This window comes from Misgurnus anguillicaudatus, chromosome 8 (assembly GCF_027580225.2).
Source record: "Misgurnus anguillicaudatus chromosome 8, ASM2758022v2, whole genome shotgun sequence".
NCBI classification, from domain to species: Eukaryota; Metazoa; Chordata; class Actinopteri; order Cypriniformes; family Cobitidae; genus Misgurnus; species Misgurnus anguillicaudatus.
This window is the reverse complement of record NC_073344.2, coordinates 10676030-10694347: the sequence shown is the minus strand read 5'-3', so window position 1 is coordinate 10694347 and position 18318 is coordinate 10676030. Positions and strand designations below refer to the sequence as shown.

Below are 18318 nucleotides of genomic sequence, written 5' to 3'. Positions count from 1 at the left end.
TACATTAGTCTGTGGTAATTTGACTGCATGATTGTGGAGTGTAACACTACATATCAGACTTGATCTTGATGGGTGCTCTCTATGGAGTTGAGTCAATGGTAATCTTTGTTATGTGCAACTTCTGTTAACCCTCTGTCCGACCATTTTTGGGACAAATAAATGTATACATGTTTGAGGTTTATTAAAGTTAACAATATAATCGAAATAGAAATGAAGGCCAGTGGGACATTTTCAGTTTATTTGGAAACAAACCCTATTCAAAAACTTAGTATAAACTAAGAAACTGATACACAACAGAGCTGTAAACTTCATGTGGCTCATGTTACCATATAACTTTGTCCAAAAAGTGGATGTTTTTCCACTTCATAGTGCCTCAGCTTTTAACCCCCCCCACTGAAAAAGGGCTGTTCCAGGTAAAAGGCTGAAGTTGTAATGCAGAACTTTTGCCTCTCTATCGCCAATTTAAAAAAAAATCTATTGTAAAACATAAAATTACAGGTTATTTTAAAGGCGGAGTCCACGATGTTTGAAAGCCAATGTTGATATTTGAAATCACCCAAACAAACACGCCCCTACCCCAATAGAATCTGGACCTTCTGTTGATAGACCCGCCCCACACATACGCAACCCGGCATTTGATTTGATTGGCTATAAGTGTGTTTTGGTAGTCAGCCCGTCTCCTTTTCCAACGCGTTTTTCAAACATCGTGGACTCCGCCTTTAAATCTTTAAATGGGTTAAAGGGATGGTTCACCAAAAAATATTCCATCTTTACTCACCCACATGCACAGTCAATGGAACCCATTGACCTCCATAGTATTTGTTTTTCTTACTATGAAAGTCAGAGGGTTACCAATCATTTATCAAAATAACTTTGTGGTCAGCAGAATGAAGAAACTCATGCAGGTTTAAAACAACACGCGGGTGAGTAAATGATCAGAATTTTTTGGGTGAACTACTGTATCCTTTTAAAAGTGAAGTTGTCAAACTGACATTTCCCACAAAATCCGATCTAACGTGTGAAATGATAAATTGTTATAAGCTACTTTTGCAAATCGGCGTATGGTTAGTTTTCAACACTCTACAGTATAACTGATTTTTGGTTTATTATAAACATGTAAAGGTTACACAATTACAGCTTTAATATGTGTAAAGTAACTTATTACAATGATAAAACCAAAAACAATTAATATTGTAAGGTACAATAAAGTAACTTATTTAGACACCTGAGGTTTTATACATTTTGACTGCTTGTCAGGCAATTTTAGAGAAACTCTTTGAAAGAGCTGAAAGTGAATTTACTTAAACCTGAAACTCAGACAGGTTGTTTAATAAAAATCTAGTAATTTGTGTTCATTGTACGATACCATGGAAATATGAAATATAACTCATACGTGAATTAAATGTCATGTACAGATTTGAATGAGAAGCTGTGACTTGCAGGTAACCAGGACTTACAAAGCAAAATCTTTCTATGTACCTCTCTGAACCTGAAGAAGTATGCCTCTGGGGTACACATTACTGCAACAGACTTTTCCTGCTAACAACAGACGCTTTTAGGGTATAAACAAGACATTTCAAAATGGAATTCTGACATTAATGTAGGCAACACAATCTTATAGCAATTTATAACTGTTTTACAAGGTGACTAATTTGTTTAAGGGTAGGGTTATGGGTGGAGCGAAATTGTTCGAAATTGCCACCTCTTAAGAGGAATTTTAAAGGGATACTCCACTTTTTTGAAAATATGCTCATTTTCCAGCTCCCTTAGAGGTAATCATTTGATTTTTACTGTTTTGGAATCCATTCAGCTGATCTCCGGGTCTGGCGGTACCACTTTTTGCATAGCTTAGCATAATTCATTGAATTAATAACCAAAGAGTTTTGATATTTTTCCTATTTAAAACTTGACTCTTCTGTAGTTACATCGTGTACTAAAACCGACAGAAAATTAAAAGTTGCGATTTCTAGGCCAATATAGCTAGGAACTATACTCTCATTCTGGCGTAATAATCAAGAACTTTGCTGTCGTACCATGGCTGGAGCAGGCGCAATGATATTACGCAGGGCCTGAAAGTAGTCCCCTTGGTAAATTTCAATAGCAGGGGACTATTTTCAGGCACTGTGTAATATCATTGCGCTTCTGCAGCCATGTTACAGCAGGGCACACACAACAGTATTTATCGGTCTGGCTAGTGGCTAAACTGATCTCTGAAACAAATACTAAGAATAATTTAAGGGTCTTGCATACAGTATAATCCCTTTAACGGTTCTCAAAGGTAAGGGAAATCTTTAAGTGTTTCACGACACCCACCCAAATAAATTACTGTTTCCCCCGTTATAACGCCGTTATCGTTACTGACATTAAAATGCTGCCCGTTACTAAAATTGATCTTACTGTAGTGATTTTCAGCCGCGTATGCTCACTCTCTCAGCCAAACACTGTTTTTCTCTTGTGTGTGTTGTGATAAACATAACGGATGATGATTGGCTTAATTTCCATTGGTAGCCAACCAGAGGCAGAGTTCACAAAAAGGCCCGCCCACACGCGCAGTCCAAGTCCGAGCCGAGGAGCGAGTAGCAGTGTTAATAAGTCTGAGCAACTTGGTCACTTTGTCGCTAGATTTAGCAACTTTCTATCACTTTAGCGACTTTATAGGACAAATCTAGCTATCTTTTCTGGCATGGTTGGAGACTTTTGTAGACTGACATGAAAATACGCGTCGTTTTCTCTTCTCAACGAGCAGCGGTGCTGCTGCTGTGCCCCATCTCATAGCACTGACATGCAGCCCGGTCATCGCGCATCAATCACTCCGAAAACACCGGCGACAGGGCGATGGCAAGTACTGTACAACAAGCTCAAAGGTAGCTGTCGCAAACACGAAGTATAGAGCACTACTTTTCCATTGTTGAGGTGAAAGGCAAGAATGTTTGTGTAACGTGCAACTTATGCCCATGAAGAAAAAGTCTCTCCACGTCTGTGGCAAGTAATTCTGATCTAATAAAGCACCTCACATCGTCACATGCTGCCACAAAATTAGTGATTTCTCTTTAGTGTCCATTTTAGTCATTTAACATATTTAATTTTGTAAGGGGCATTCAAGTTATTTGAAATATTTTTTTTTTAAGTAACGCAGTAATTACTTTTCCTGGTAATTAATTACTTTTATAATAATGTAACGCAGTTACTAACTCATTTACTATTTGTGAGAAGTAATTAGTAACTATAACTAATTACTTTTTTAAAGTAACGTTCCCAACACTGAGTATAGTTCATAGCCATATCTGCCTAGAAAATCACAACTTTTAATTTCCTGTCAGTCTTAGTACACGATGTAACTACAGAAGAGTCAAGTTTTAAATAGAAAAAATATTGAAACTCTTTGGTTATTTTTTAGTGTGATGCTAATGGTCTAATCAGATTCAATGGATTATGCTAAGCTATGCTAAAAGTGGTACCGCCAGACCCGGAGGTCATCTGAATGGATTCCAAAATGGTAAGAATCAAATGTTTAACTCTAGAGGAGCTGGAAAATGAGCATATTTCCAAAAAAGTGGTGTGTCCCTTTAAGGTGCCTTATGCAACCCCTGTAGCTAATATTGCACTCTTAGAATGAATGTGTTAAAAACAACACATTAGTGTTAATTTTGGGACAACACACTAAAATTTTGTGTATATACAGTGGATATAAAAAGTCTACACACCCCTGTTAAAATTGCAGGCCCCTGTGATCTAAAAAATGAAAACAAAATGAATCACTTTGGAACCCGCTCCAACCCAACTCCGCACTTCCAACCCATACATCAAAGCCAACAACAACAAGAAAACCTTGGTGGTGAAAAAATGGCAAGCAAAGCTGCACAACAACCAGGCTGCACAAGTGTGCACACCATTAAACTAAAACTTAGTTTAGGCACCTTTAGATTTTATCACAGCATTCAATCTTAATGGGAATGTGTCAATCAATTTGACACTTTTGAATTTGCAATATTTTGCCATTTCTCCTTTCAAAAGCATTTTAAATCTGTCAAATTGGTTGGGTGTCTCCTGTGCACAGCCCTCTTCAGATCACCCCATAGATTTTGGATGGGATTTAGATCCGGACTCTTGCTGGGCCATTCCAAAACCTTGATCTTGTTTTGGTGAAGTAATTTCTTTGTTGATTAGATGTGTTCTTTCTGTCATTGTCATGCTGTGAGGTGAAATTTCTCTTCATTTTAAGTGTTTTGGCAGAAGCCTTTAGGTTTTGGGCCAAAATTGACGGGTATTTGGAGCTATTCATTATTCCATACACCCTGATTAAAACCCCAGTTCCTGCTGAAGAAAAGCAGCCACAAAGTATGATGCTGTCACCTTCATGCTTTACTCTGGGCATGGTGTTCATTTGGTAATGTGATGTGGGTTTTATTGCACCAAATATATATTTTGGTATAACGGCCCAAGTTCAACTTTGGTCTCAATTGACTATAGTACATTATTCCACATGGATTTGGGATATAGAAATATTTGTTTTTACAAACTTTAGATGGACTTCATGATATTTTTGATTAAAAATGCTAATAGCCCAAACATGAAGAATTCAGGAGATTTTTGTCACATGTAGGGAGCAAAAAGTACTTGCCAGATATTGTTACAATTCTTTTAATGTTGCTGTAGGCCTCTCGGCAGCCTTCCATTTTCTTTCCTGGTTTTCTCATAAATTTTAGGTGGATGCCTGGTCTTAGTAATGTCAATGTTGTGCCATATTTTCTTCACTTGTGGATTATTGTTTTTACAGTATTCCATGGTATATTCAGTGTCTTGGAAATGTTTTTAACGCTCTGTTGATTGATATTTTTCAACAATGGGATCATGTACCTGCTGAGTAAGCTCTACACCGACAATGGCATTTTCAGTGGGATGATACACAAAAAAATCCTTTAGGACCAGGCACACTTCATTAATAGTTAAAAGGTAATTTTAATTGATGAGAGGTATGTACTACTTCATATTTACTTAAGTCTAAATGTGATTGGTTGCTTCTGAACACTGCCACAATCACTATTGTAAAAGGGTGTGCACACTTATGCAACCTGATTATTGTGCAACTTTGCTTGCCATTTGTTCACCACAAAATTGTTCTTGATGTTGATTGCTTTGGTATATGGGTTTGAAGTGGGGAATTGAGAGGTTCCAGAATGATTCATCTTGGTTTCATTTTATAAATCACAAAAACATGCAATTTAAACAGGGGTGTGTAGACTTTTTATATCCACTGTACATTCATTTTACAGAGTAACGTCATAATAGTTGATACGTGTAATAGTTGATACGCATTAGATATGATATATGATCAAAGGTAATTTACCTGTAATTTAATTTCCTTGTTATCAGAAATAAACTACTGTAAAGGACTCTGTTGTTATTGATTCTACTGTATGTGGAAGTCCACAAAAGCCTTTGTTTATGTATTGTCTCATCATGTATCCTGCTGGAAAAAATACCAATATATTACCAAAAGTTGATATACCGCCCAACCCTCATGTGAGGGCATGTGAATAAGAGAACTGTAAATTTTGAGTAAACTTCAACTAATGCCAACTTATTTGTCTTTGAGTTTACTTCTTTACCACATCTACAGGTTTGTGTGTTTTTGAACATCACTACCTACCAATCATGCTTTGTTTTCACACTGAAATCCCAATATTCATCCCATTAAATAGTAAAATAAAGGCATAAAAACATTTTTAAGAAACATAAATGAAAACGGAAATCCTTTTGGACTTTTGACGGTGGCCAGTAGGAATTAAAATATTGCAACCTGACACTTTCTTTATTCAGAACTTTATTCAGAAGGTCTTATCGCCTACAATCTGAGGACTATTTGCGTCGTAACACACTGTATATAAGATTACTCCGGGTTCCAATAACCACGCGTTAAAACTGTGTTTTTAAAAGTAGGCGGGAGTATATTCCATAATATCCAAATTACGCTGTTATTTCAGTGAGACATGATAACAGCACAGAGGGTAACAGCAAAGTGACTGACTGCTCTGTGCTCTCTCTATAGCTCCCTGGTGGGTGGAGACCTGCAAGTGGGGTGGTGGGCGGGAAAATTCAAACTGAATGTGACGAAACGTTTTGTGACGTCACAACAGAGCTGAGTTTGAACTCGCGCGATCTGAGACTCAAGGCAGAGGACATTCAGAAACGTGTATCTCACTCAAAACAGCATGGATGGATTTTTTTCCAAGTTTGTATGCGTGTGGGAGCATCAGAGACACAAAATAACACCCCAAAACCAAGAAAAAGTGAGTTTTTCATAATATGGGCACTTTAAGTGATCCTAAACTTTTCAGTGGGTGCTTAATGCTACATCAGCTAGTTGGACAGAAAAAAATAATACTGCTCTGTGTAACTGCATAGCAAGCTACATGATATATTAGATATACTTTATATTATACTTCATTATATATAGCAGCACACATACTTTTATCTTCTGTATGTTTCTCCTCATCTTTCCTCTTTTCCTAACCTAGGCACTTGATGGCTCTTTTTCTTTTCTGTAGTTTAATGTGTTGCATTACATCTAACACTTTGCTTCCCTATGCAGTGTCTCCATTAGGCTGTGTACACACCAAAAGATTTTTTACATCTTATAAGATTTTTTAAATGTGATAGAGCATGAGGATAAAAAATCCTAGATTTAACTGTTTTGCTCCTATAGTGTGTGGTGTGCCATTATGTGTGAAAGACAGCACACCACACACAAACAGATTTTAACCAGAGTCTCGACTGTGAACACAGAAAATCCCACAAAATCTTGCAAGACTTCAGAATAAGCATGGCGGACGATTTGCCGGAAGAAATTTCAATGATAGTGCTTGGAATAATTTTTAAAAGACACGTTGTTTAAAAATTCGTGCTGTTGCCACAAATCAACAAGCTGATCATCTCTGCTGTCCCATCAACTTCACTTTGGCCGTTTCTCAATCCGAAGGCTGTACCCTGCGGAGGTCCCATATGAAGGCTGCATACGTCATGAAACCTGGTTTATTCAAGTTAACTGAGCATTACATTGGCAAGTCATTAGTATATTACAACAATATACGATAAACTAGGAATAATAGGCAATTTTATAACGGTTAATATTCCAAAATACGTCTTGATGACGTATATGATAAAATAATCTGTAGAACCATCACGATACTCAGGACATAGCTGGGATTGTCGGAAGGGGGAAATGATCCATGAAAGTCCAATAAAATACATTGTATCATTTTTCAGTCAGTGCGGTCCGTGTTCACATATATATTTTTTACTTTACTCGAAATGCCGCACCGTACACCATGTGACAACGGTCAGTGCTGTCATTGGTCTCTGACAGCTCTTACCGTCTCATGACCACCCCCACGTTTCCACGACAACCAGCCTGACAGGGAGAGCGCAGCTATCAAGATGTGGAGATAAACGATGCACGTCTTTGCAAAGTTTCTTTGCTTTAACACGAAATTGCGTAGCTGTTCTATTAAAGCCTTTCTCACGGAGCCGTTTGCCAAAAAGCCTGTAATGTCACTATTTGTGTGTGGAGGACAGCTATGCATTTATAAAATCATCAGCTCAAACGTAAAGGAGACAGCGAATCTCTATGCAACGGACCAGGATTGGCTTGTTTGTTGTTAACCCACAATATAACACTCGGCTCACGTCACAACGGAAGCCTAGTTGCTCAGACATGTGGAGAACTTCCTGTATTTGGTTCGGCCCGAGGTCCGGCAGTGTTCACACCACAGGTGGGTCGTACCAGAGTTCGGCGACAGCCGCTCCGGGCCACCTGTTTAGAGCGGTCTCGGAGCGGCCGTTTAGTGCGCACCCGAGTGTGGCTGTTGTGTTCACACTGACCCAAACGCACCATACTCGGAGCGACACGTCATTTGGGCCGACCTAAACAGTGTATATGTGAAAACACGCTTTGATTTGATTTTTTCAGGACAGTGGCCCTTCAGGACCAGGATTCCCCCCTCCTGGTTTAAAGTCATGCTTCATCCTTGGATCAATGCACAAGGTCAGGATTAGTTGGAGAAAATTGTTTAAAGGAGTTTTTGGATGTGCAATGGAAATGGGTATTGTGTAACTTTAGAAGGATCTCTTGACAGAAATGTAATTTAATGTACATGACTATACTATCAGTGGTGTATAAAGACTTTACGTAATAAACTGTATTGTTTTTATTACTTTTGAATGAGACGTTTTTAGCTACATACACCACGGGTTCCCTTACATGGAAGTCACCATCATGTTTCTACTGTAGCCTTAAATGGACAAACTGCTCTACGAACACATTTCGTCATTATGCTGTCTCAGATGATGATGTGTTTGTCTTGTGGGGGCTACTGTAGCTTCTCTATGTGATTCTAAAGGGAGGGGTGAGCTGTGGACTGAGATGTTGGTTACAATTCATAATCTTACCGTTAGATGCAGCTAAAGTCTACACACAGCACCTTTCAGGCGTTAACAATAGATTGGGGAAACGGACAGAAGTCTACATGTGCCGATTGGATTTAACTTTAAAGAAAAGATTTCAGTGAGTAGACACGACCTTACAAGTGATCAGCTTATTAAGCATAATCAGAGTAAGTCTGTGCATGTGAAAGATCTCAGTAAAAAGATCTGCCTTTACGGTTTGTTTATCCATGAATGCCTCTTTTGGAAAAGATTCAATAAAGTCTACAGAGTATAGAACTTCTTCAGCCTTAGTTTAAATACCACATTGGCTGGTTTAAATGCATTCCTCTTGCACAATGTAAAAAAAATGTCCTCTAGAATTGCTGTTTGTCATGCTGTAAAGATGAGATCATTTAGTAAAACTCTTGGTATTGTCCAATGTTAGCGCAGGCACGTTTATTAATTATAATTAGCGGCGGCTTGTAGTCACTTAGGGTTAATCTGAAGGACCATGATTGTTAATTGAACAGGGAGGGACCAGTGTTAAAGTGGCAGTGTGCAGAATATATAAAGAGTAGGGAAACACATTGGTGGTGTACTAAATTCTGGAACAATGGGAGAGAGTTGGTTTATGAGGCAGTTGGTGCTGTTTGTGTGGTTATGTGCTTTCTGCCATGCTGTTCCATGGTGGAGTAATTCACCCCAGATTCCTCAAGCTTCAGTCTATCAACAACCTGGACAACAGTCTCCTCAGATGTTTCAGTTTCAGCAGAAGCAGCAACAAAAACCACAGCAGCAACAAAAACCACCACAGCAACCACCACAGCAGCAACAAAAACAACCGCAGCAACCACCACAGCAGCAACAAAAACAACAACCGCAGCAACCACCACAGCAGCAACAAAAACAACAACCGCAGCAACCACCACAGCAGCAACAAAAACAACAACCGCAGCAACCACCACAGCAGCAACAAAAACAACCGCAGCAACCACCACAGCAGCAACAAAAACAACCGCAGCAACCACCACAGCAGCAACAAAAACAACCGCAGCAACCACCACAGCAGCAACAAAAACAACCGCAGCAGCTGCCAGTGCTGAAAACGGATCCTCTTAACATGTGTAGCGTTGCTGATTCTGATCAGATCCAATGTGGACAACCTGGTATCAGTGGTGCTGAGTGTGAAGCTATCAACTGCTGCTTTAATGGACAGCGGTGTTATTATGGGATGTCAGGTAAGATTGTTAAACTAGTAAAACCTTACCTGTCAAACAGTTTCTCTGACTTGGTCTTTTTCTTCTCATTACAGTGACTGTCCAGTGTATCAGAGATGGTCAGTTTGTGTTAGTGGTGGCTAGAGATGTTACACTGCCTCATCTGAGTCTGGATTCAATCCATCTACTGGGTGGAAGTGATCCACCTTGTGCTCCTGTTGGTTCCACACCTTCCTTTGCCATATACCAGTTTCCTGTCACAGCCTGTGGCACAAGCATGATGGTGAGTTAGCTGTTGATTTTGATGTCCTTGAACAGATTTGACTTTGTCCATCTTCCTGTTGACAGGAGGAAAACGGCTATGTGGTTTATGAGAACAGAATGACTTCATCCTATGAAGTGGGGATTGGACCTCTTGGCTCCATCACAAGAGACAGCCATTTTGAGTAAGTCATTTGTGTCTTATCGTGACTAGAGCTCAATAAACAAATCCAAGAAGTTCACTGTTTGTTGTATAGGCTTCTCTTCCAGTGTAGATATTCTGCCACTGCTGTGGAAGCTCTGGTTGTGGAGGTCAACACTGTTCCTCCTCCTCCACCAGTAGCTGCTCCTGGACCCCTCAGGGTGGAGCTTAGACTGGCAAATGGTCAGTGTGTCACCAAAGGCTGTGCAGAAGGTAACTCATAAATGTCCTCCTGAAACAAGCTACTACAGTATCTTTGTAAAACTGCATTCAACAGTAACACGCATTATGTTTCTCAGGGGATGAGGCGTACACTTCCTACTACAGTGATGCTGAATATCCAGTCACTAAGGTCCTGCGAGAGCCTGTGTATGTTGAGGTGCGCATTATGGAGCGGACCGACCCCAATATTGTCCTGATGTTGGGACATTGTTGGGCGACATCAACCCCGAGTCCACTCAGTCTACCCCAGTGGGACCTTCTAGTTAATGGGTAAGTAGGATGTGAAGTGATTGTCCAGTTAGCCTGATGTGAACAAGTCCTGACTGCAAGTCCTCTCTGTTTTAGATGCCCTTACCAGGATGATCGTTACCTGACCACTCTGGTTCCTGTGGTTGGCTCTTCTGATCTTCCATTCCCAACCCACTACAAACGCTTCATTGTAAAGATGTTTACATTTGTGGATCCAGCATCAATGGCCCCTCTGCAGGAAACAGTATGATCACTTGATCACCTAACACTTTTACTCCCTCTGTAGTTTTGAGGGTACTAAGGGTTCATGTTCTCTTGTCAGATCTTCATTCACTGCAGTACTGCAGTCTGCCATCCTGCTTCTGGGTCCTGTGAGCAGAGCTGTGCTAGGAAACGTAAGTTGTTTAAATATTGAGGTGCTTCTCAGTTCCTTGCGTCCTTGTTTTCTCAAGGACGTGAGGACCGAGCATTAAGTAAAACTGCATAACCTTAGACTCAAGGGAGTTCCTTTTCTATTACATTATAAAGTGCATTGAGTGAAGTTCATAGCATTACTACATTAAAATGAAGACAAACATTCTTAAGTGCTGTAAAACTGGTTTCACTGATCATTTATATGGGTGGTCTTAATATGAATGTTAAATATATTGTCTCATATACAAAAAGTATAGGCATTAAATTGATATGAGATGTCCACAAGATGGGAAGGCTCAATTGGAAACCAGGTTGTAGAATGTAGGAATGAGGAAGTGTATTGAGAAACACCCTTTGTCTGTGTAGTAGTGGCTTTTTCATTTCTCTTTCTTGTTCTGCAGGTAGAGCAGTTGATGTGGTGTCCACCTCTAGTGAGGGAGCTGTGGTTTCTAGTGGACCTGTTACTATCATCATGACTTGATGTGTTGTGCTGTTTTAATAAAGTTTGAGTAAGTGTCATACATTAGTCTGTGGTAATTTGACTGCATGATTGTGGAGTGTAACACTACATATCAGACTTGATCTTAATGGGTGCTCTCTATGGAGTTGAGTCAATGGTAATCTTTGTTATGTGCAACTTCTGTTAACCCTCTGTCCGACCATTTTTGGGACAAATAAATGTATACATGTTTGAGGTTTATTAAAGTTAACAATATAATCAAAATAGAAATGAAGGCCAGTGGGACATTTTCAGTTTATTTGGAAACAAACCCTATTCAAAAACTTTGTATAAACTAAGAAACTGATACACAACAGAGCTGTAAACTTCATGTGGCTCATGTTACCATATACTTTGTCCAAAAAGTGGATGTTTTTCCACTTCATAGTGCCTCAGCTTTTAACCCCCCACTCAAAAAGGGCTGTTCCAGGTAAAAGGCTGAAGTTGTAATGCAGAACTTTTGCCTCTCTATCGCCAATTAAAAAAAATCTATTGTAAAACATAAAATTACAGGTTATTTTAAATCTTTAAATGGGTTAAAGGGATGGTTCACCAAAAAATATTCCATCTTTACTCGCCCACATGCACAGTCAATGGAACCCATTGACTTCCATAGTATTTGTTTTTCTTACTATGAAAGTCAGCTGGTTACCAATCATTTATCAAAATAACTTTGTGGTCAGCAGAATGAAGAAACTCATGCAGGTTTAAAACAACACGTGGGTGAGTAAATGATCAGAATTTTTTGGGTGAACTACTGTATCCTTTTAAAAGTGAAGTTGTCAAACTGACATTTCCCACAAAATCCGCTCTAACGTGTGAAATGATAAATTATTGTTATAAGCTACTTTTGCGAATCGGCGTATGGTTAGTTTTCAACACTCTACAGTATAACTGATTTTTGGTTTATTATAAACATGTAAAGGTTACACAATTACAGCTTTAATATGTGTAAAGTAACTTATTACAATGATAAAACCATTAATATTGTAAGGTACAATAAAGTAACTTATACAACAGTTCTTTCTGGTTCTCGAATCTGATTGGCTAAGAGCTATACGATATTGTGCTGATAACGGCACTGTAACCGCTTCACCTTTCGTATTATTCCGCCACCTAGTGAATGGAGGTCCTAAGCAGGCTCATCTCTAGTCTCAGCCTCAGACGTCACGCCCACAAACTGTTGTATTGAAGGTCTGGCTACGCGAGACTAGCTCATCTCTGAATGGAAAAACACAGACGCCCTGTTTTGAATCACTCTCCGTGGGTCTCATTATTACTAGCTCATAAATCAGTCTGTGAATCCACAATCGGAAGTTATTATTCCTTCAAAGATCAGTGCTCTTGTATGTTACGTTAAAGTTAATGGGAGAAATGTCTTGTCACATCGTGTGGACGATTAACACTTGGAAAGAGGAATATAAACACTCGTTTTTTTCTGGAGCTATATCTTTTATCAGAACGCGAAAACATCGTGGAACTGCAGGTAAGCACCGCAGCTTTTAAATGTGGACATTGATCATTTACTTTATCGTGACGTGACTATTAAAACATGTTATGAGATATCGCCACTGGTATATTTATAAGCAGCATGCAAAAACATCTCTCTGACACTTATAAAAAAACGTTTTATATAGTACTGACGAGAACAAAGTTTAATAATAATAATCGAGTGCTCGTATCACGTTAAGAATAAATGAGAAAGCAATAGTAACGTTATACAAGTAGTTTTATTAAATTTTACCTCGCGCCAAAACAATAACAACACAAAAGACACTAAATATGAATTAAAAAAACAAGTAATAGTTTGATCATGACACCAAATACTGCTGACAAACAAGGCCAACATTTGAGCCAGGGTATCTCTGTCAGATATGTAGCCCAGAGAGGGCGGTGGTCAGCGGGGCGAGTGAACACTGATGTCCGCTCATGCTTTGGTTCTCATTCGTACCGAATCTCACTAAGCAAACGTTCAAACAGGCGCTATCTTTACTAATCGACTGCAGATTTAAATATAATACATATACATTCTCGACTGAACTAATCTTAAAACTACACTTTGTGACCAAGAAACGGTAATATAAAGTAACGGCTTTACCGTCCATTGAGTTGTTATGAGCTTCAAAGCAGCCGAAAGTTTTACCTGTCATTCTGGCTGCCCTCAAATCCGTGGCGGAAGAAGTAGTTCTCAAACAAAGAGGCTTTTAAAATAACTCCGTTGTTGTTTTCTAGTTTTCGTTTTTCAAACGTGTGCCGTCGAACTGTTGTATAAAAGCAATATCGCTCTCGGAGTCGTGTGATATAGCTCTATATCATCACGGCTGTGATTGCCTCCGGCCGAGTGGCCTAATCACAGCTGTGATGATATAGAGCTATATCACACTCCTACTCGAGCGATATTGCTTAATTATTTAGACACCTGAGGTTTTATACATTTTGACTGCTTGTCAGGCAATTTTAGAGAAACTCTTTGAAAGAGCTGAAAGTGAATTTACTTAAACCTGAAACTCAGACAGGTTGTTTAATAAAAATCTAGTAATTTGTGTTCATTGTACGATACCATGGAAATATGAAATATAACTCATACGTGAATTAAATGTCATGTACAGATTTGAAGAGAAACTGTGACTTGCAGGTAACCAGGACTTACAAAGCAAAATCTTTCTATGTACCTCTCTGAACCTGAAGAAGTATGCCTCTGGGGTACACATTACTGCAACAGACTTTTCCTGCTAACAACAGACGCTTTTAGGGTATAAACAAGACATTTCAAAATGGAATTCTGACATTAATGTAGGCAACACAATCTTATAGCAATTTATAACTGTTTTACAAGGTGACTAATTTGTTTAAGGGTAGGGTTATGGGTGGAGCGAAATTGTTCGAAATTGTTCGAAATTGCCACCTCTTAGGAGGAATTTTAAAGGGATACTACACTTTTTTTGAAAATATGCTCATTTTCCAGCTCCCTTAGAGGTAAACACTTGATTTTTACTGTTTTGGAATCCATTCAGCTGATCTCCGGGTCTGGTGCACTTTTAGCATAGCTTAGCATAATTCATTGAATCTGATTAGACCATTAGCATCACGTCTAAAAAAATAACCAAAGAGTTTTGATATTTTTCTTATTTAAAACTTGACTCTTCTAAAACCGACAGAAAATTAAAAGTTGCGATTTCTAGGTCGATATAGCTAGGAACTATACTCTCATTCTGGCGTAATAATCAAGAACTTTGCTGTCGTACCATGGCTGGAGCAGACGCAATGATATTACGCAGGGCCTGAAAGTAGTCCCCTTGGTAACTTTCAATAGCAGGGGACTATTTTCAGGCACTGTGTAATATCATTGCGCTTCTGCAGCCATGTTACAGCAGGGCACACACAACAGTATTTATAGGTCTGGCTAGTGGCTAAACTGATCTCTGAAACAAATACTAAGAATAATTTAAGGGTCTTGCATACAGTATAATCCCTTTAACGGTTTAAAGGTAAGGGAAATCTTTAAGTGTTTCACGACAGCCACCCAGTTTTGCCGTTATAAAATACTAAAGCTTTTTTTCTGCAACACCCTTAAGTTCCCTTGGTTACATTCAAGGGCAGGGGACTATTTTTGGGCAGTGCATAATATCACTACGCTTGCTGCAGCCATGTTACAGCAGCAAAGTCCTTGATTATTACGCCAGAATGAGAGTAAAGTCAGTGATGGGAATAACGGTGTTATAAGTAATCGGCGTTAGTAACTGCGTTATTTTTTTCAGTAACGAGTAATCAAATAAATTACTGTTTCCTTATAACGCCGTTATCGTTACTGACATTAAAATGCTGCGTGTTACTAAAATTGATCTCACTGAAGTGATTTTCAGCCGCGTATGCTCACTCTCTCAGCCAAACACTGTTTTTCTCTTGTGTGTGTTGTGAGAAACATAACGGATGGTGATTGGCTTAATTTCCATCGGTAGCCAACCAGAGGCAGAGTTCACAAAAAGCCCCCCCCCACACGCGCAGTCCGAGGAGCGAGCAGAGCAGTGTTAAAAAGTCTGAGCAACTTGGTCACTTTGTCACTAGATTTAGCAACTTTCTATCACTTTAGCGACTTTATAGGACAAATCTAGCTATCTTTTCTGGCGTGGTTGGAGACTTTTGTAGACTGACATGAAAATACGCGTCGTTTTCTCTTCTCAACAAGCAGCGGACGGTGCTGCTGCTGTGCCCCATCTCAAAGCACTGACATGCAGCCCGGTCATCGCGCATCAATCACTCAGAAAACACCGGCGACAGGGCGATGGCAAGTACAACAAGCTCAAAGGTAGCTGTCGCAAACACGAAGTATAGAGCACTACTTTTCCATTGTTGAGGTGAAAGGCAAGAATGTTTGTGTAACGTGCAACTTATGCCCATGAAGAAAAAGTAATTCTGATCTAATAAAGCACCTCACATCGTCACATGCTGCCACAAAATTAGTGATTTCTCTTTAGTGTCCATTTTAGTCATTTAACATATTTAATTTTGTAAGGGGCATTCAAGTTATTTGAAATATTTTTTTTTTTTAAGTAACGCAGTAATTACTTTTCCTGGTAATTAATTACTTTTATAATAATGTAGCGCAGTTACTAACTCATTTACTATTTGTGAGAAGTAATTAGTAACCATAACTAATTACTTTTTTAAAGTAACGTTCCCAACACTGAGTATAGTTCATAGCCATATCTGCCTAGAAAATCACAACTTTTAATTTCCTGTCAGTCTTAGTACACGATGTAACTACAGAAGAGTCAAGTTTTAAATAGAAAAAATATTGAAACTCTTTGGTTATTTTTTAGTGTGATGCTAATGGTCTAATCAGATTCAATGGATTATGCTAAGCTATGCTAAAAGTGGTACCGCCAGACCCGGAGGTCATCTGAATGGATTCCAAAATGGTAAGAATCAAATGTTTAACTCTAGAGGAGCTGGAAAATGAGCATATTTCCAAAAAAGTGGTGTGTCCCTTTAAGGTGCCTTATGCAACCCCTGTAGCTAATATTGCACTCTTAGAATGAATGTGTTAAAAACAACACATTAGTGTTAATTTTGGGACAACACACTAAAATTTTGTGTATATACATTCATTTTACAGAGTAACGTCATAATAGTTGATACGTGTAATAGTTGATACGCATTAGATATGATATATGATCAAAGGTAATTTACCTGTAATTTAATTTCCTTGTTATCAGAAATAAACTACTGTAAAGGACTCTGTTGTTATCGATTCTACTGTATGTGGAAGTCCACAAAAGCCTTTGTTTATGTATTGTCTCATCATGTATCCTGCTGGAAAAAATACCAATATATTACCAAAAGTTGATATACCGCCCAACCCTCATGTGAGGGCATGTGAATAAGAGAACTGTAAATTTTGAGTAAACTTCAACTAATGCCAACTTATTTGTCTTTGAGTTTACTTCTTTACCACATCTACATGTTTGTGTGTTTTTGAACATCACTACCTACCAATCATGCTTTGTTTTCACACTGAAATCCCAATATTCATCCCATTAAATAGTAAAATAAAGGCATAAAAACATTTTTAAGAAACATAAATGAAAACGGAAATCCTTTTGGACTTTTGACGGTGGCCAGTAGGAATTAAAATATTGCAACCTGACACTTTCTTTATTCAGAACTTTATTCAGAAGGTCTTATCGCCTACAATCTGAGGACTATTTGCGTCGTAACACACTGTATATAAGATTACTCCGGGTTCCAATAACCACGCGTTAAAACTGTGTTTTTAAAAGTAGGCGGGAGTATATTCCATAATATCCAAATTACGCTGTTATTTCAGTGAGACATGATAACAGCACAGAGGGTAACAGCAAAGTGACTGACTGCTCTGTGCTCTCTCTATAGCTCCCTGGTGGGTGGAGACCTGCAAGTGGGGTGGTGGGCGGGAAAATTCAAACTGAATGTGACGAAACGTTTTGTGACGTCACAACAGAGCTGAGTTTGAACTCGCGCGATCTGAGACTCAAGGCAGAGGACATTCAGAAACGTGTATCTCACTCAAAACAGCATGGATGGATTTTTTTCCAAGTTTGTATGCGTGTGGGAGCATCAGAGACACAAAATAACACCCCAAAACCAAGAAAAAGTGAGTTTTTCATAATATGGGCACTTTAAGTGATCCTAAACTTTTCAGTGGGTGCTTAATGCTACATCAGCTAGTTGGACAGAAAAAAATAATACTGCTCTGTGTAACTGCATAGCAAGCTACATGATATATTAGATATACTTTATATTATACTTCATTATATATAGCAGCACACATACTTTTATCTTCTGTATGTTTCTCCTCATCTTTCCTCTTTTCCTAACCTAGGCACTTGATGGCTCTTTTTCTTTTCTGTAGTTAAATGTGTTGCATTACATCTAACACTCTGCTTCCCTATGCAGTGTCTCCATTAGGCTGTGTACACACCAAAAGATTTTTTACATCTTATAAGATTTTAAAAATGTGAGAGACTACAGGCATGAGGATAAAATTTTAAGCGTTTTGCTCCTATAGTGTGTGGTGTGCCATTATGTGTGAAAGACAGCACACCACACACAAACAGATTTTAACCAGAGTCTCGACTGTGAACACAGAAAATCCCACAAAATCTTGCAAGACTTCAGAATAAGCATGGCGGACGATTTGCAGGAAGAAATTTCAATGATAGTGCTTGGAATAATTTTTAAAAGACACGTTGTATAAACATTCGTGCTGTTGCCACAAATCAACAAGCTGATCATCTCTGCTGTCCCATCAACTTCACTTTGGCCGTTTCTCAATCCGAAGGCTGTACCCT

The 18318-nt window shown here is 38.8% G+C and overlaps 1 protein-coding gene across 1 annotated transcript; it reads left to right on the top strand.

The window, feature by feature from the left end:
* Nucleotides 1-9022: 9022 nt before the first annotated feature.
* LOC129450838 (zona pellucida sperm-binding protein 4) lies at nt 9023-11508 on the top strand. The gene is made up of 8 exons (XM_073870284.1): nt 9023-9662; nt 9737-9924; nt 9990-10087; nt 10160-10317; nt 10404-10596; nt 10672-10819; nt 10898-10970; nt 11391-11508. Exons 1-8 carry the CDS (start codon nt 9038-9040, stop codon nt 11468-11470), a joined length of 1563 nt encoding a protein of 520 aa, XP_073726385.1. The 5' UTR covers nt 9023-9037; the 3' UTR covers nt 11471-11508.
* Nucleotides 11509-18318: the final 6810 nt, after the last annotated feature.

What these genes read in the sequence shown, in the direction of transcription:
- LOC129450838 (XM_073870284.1), top strand. Translation starts at nt 9,038, where the DNA reads ATGGGAGAGAGTTGGTTTATGAGGCAGTTGGTGCTGTTTGTGTGGTTA. An exon ending in GTGTTATTATGGGATGTCAG is followed by an intron (nt 9,663 to 9,736) that starts GTAAGATTGTTA and finishes TTCTCATTACAG; the next exon opens with TGACTGTCCAGTGTATCAGA. An exon ending in GCAGAGCTGTGCTAGGAAAC is followed by an intron (nt 10,971 to 11,390) that starts GTAAGTTGTTTA and finishes CTTGTTCTGCAG; the next exon opens with GTAGAGCAGTTGATGTGGTG.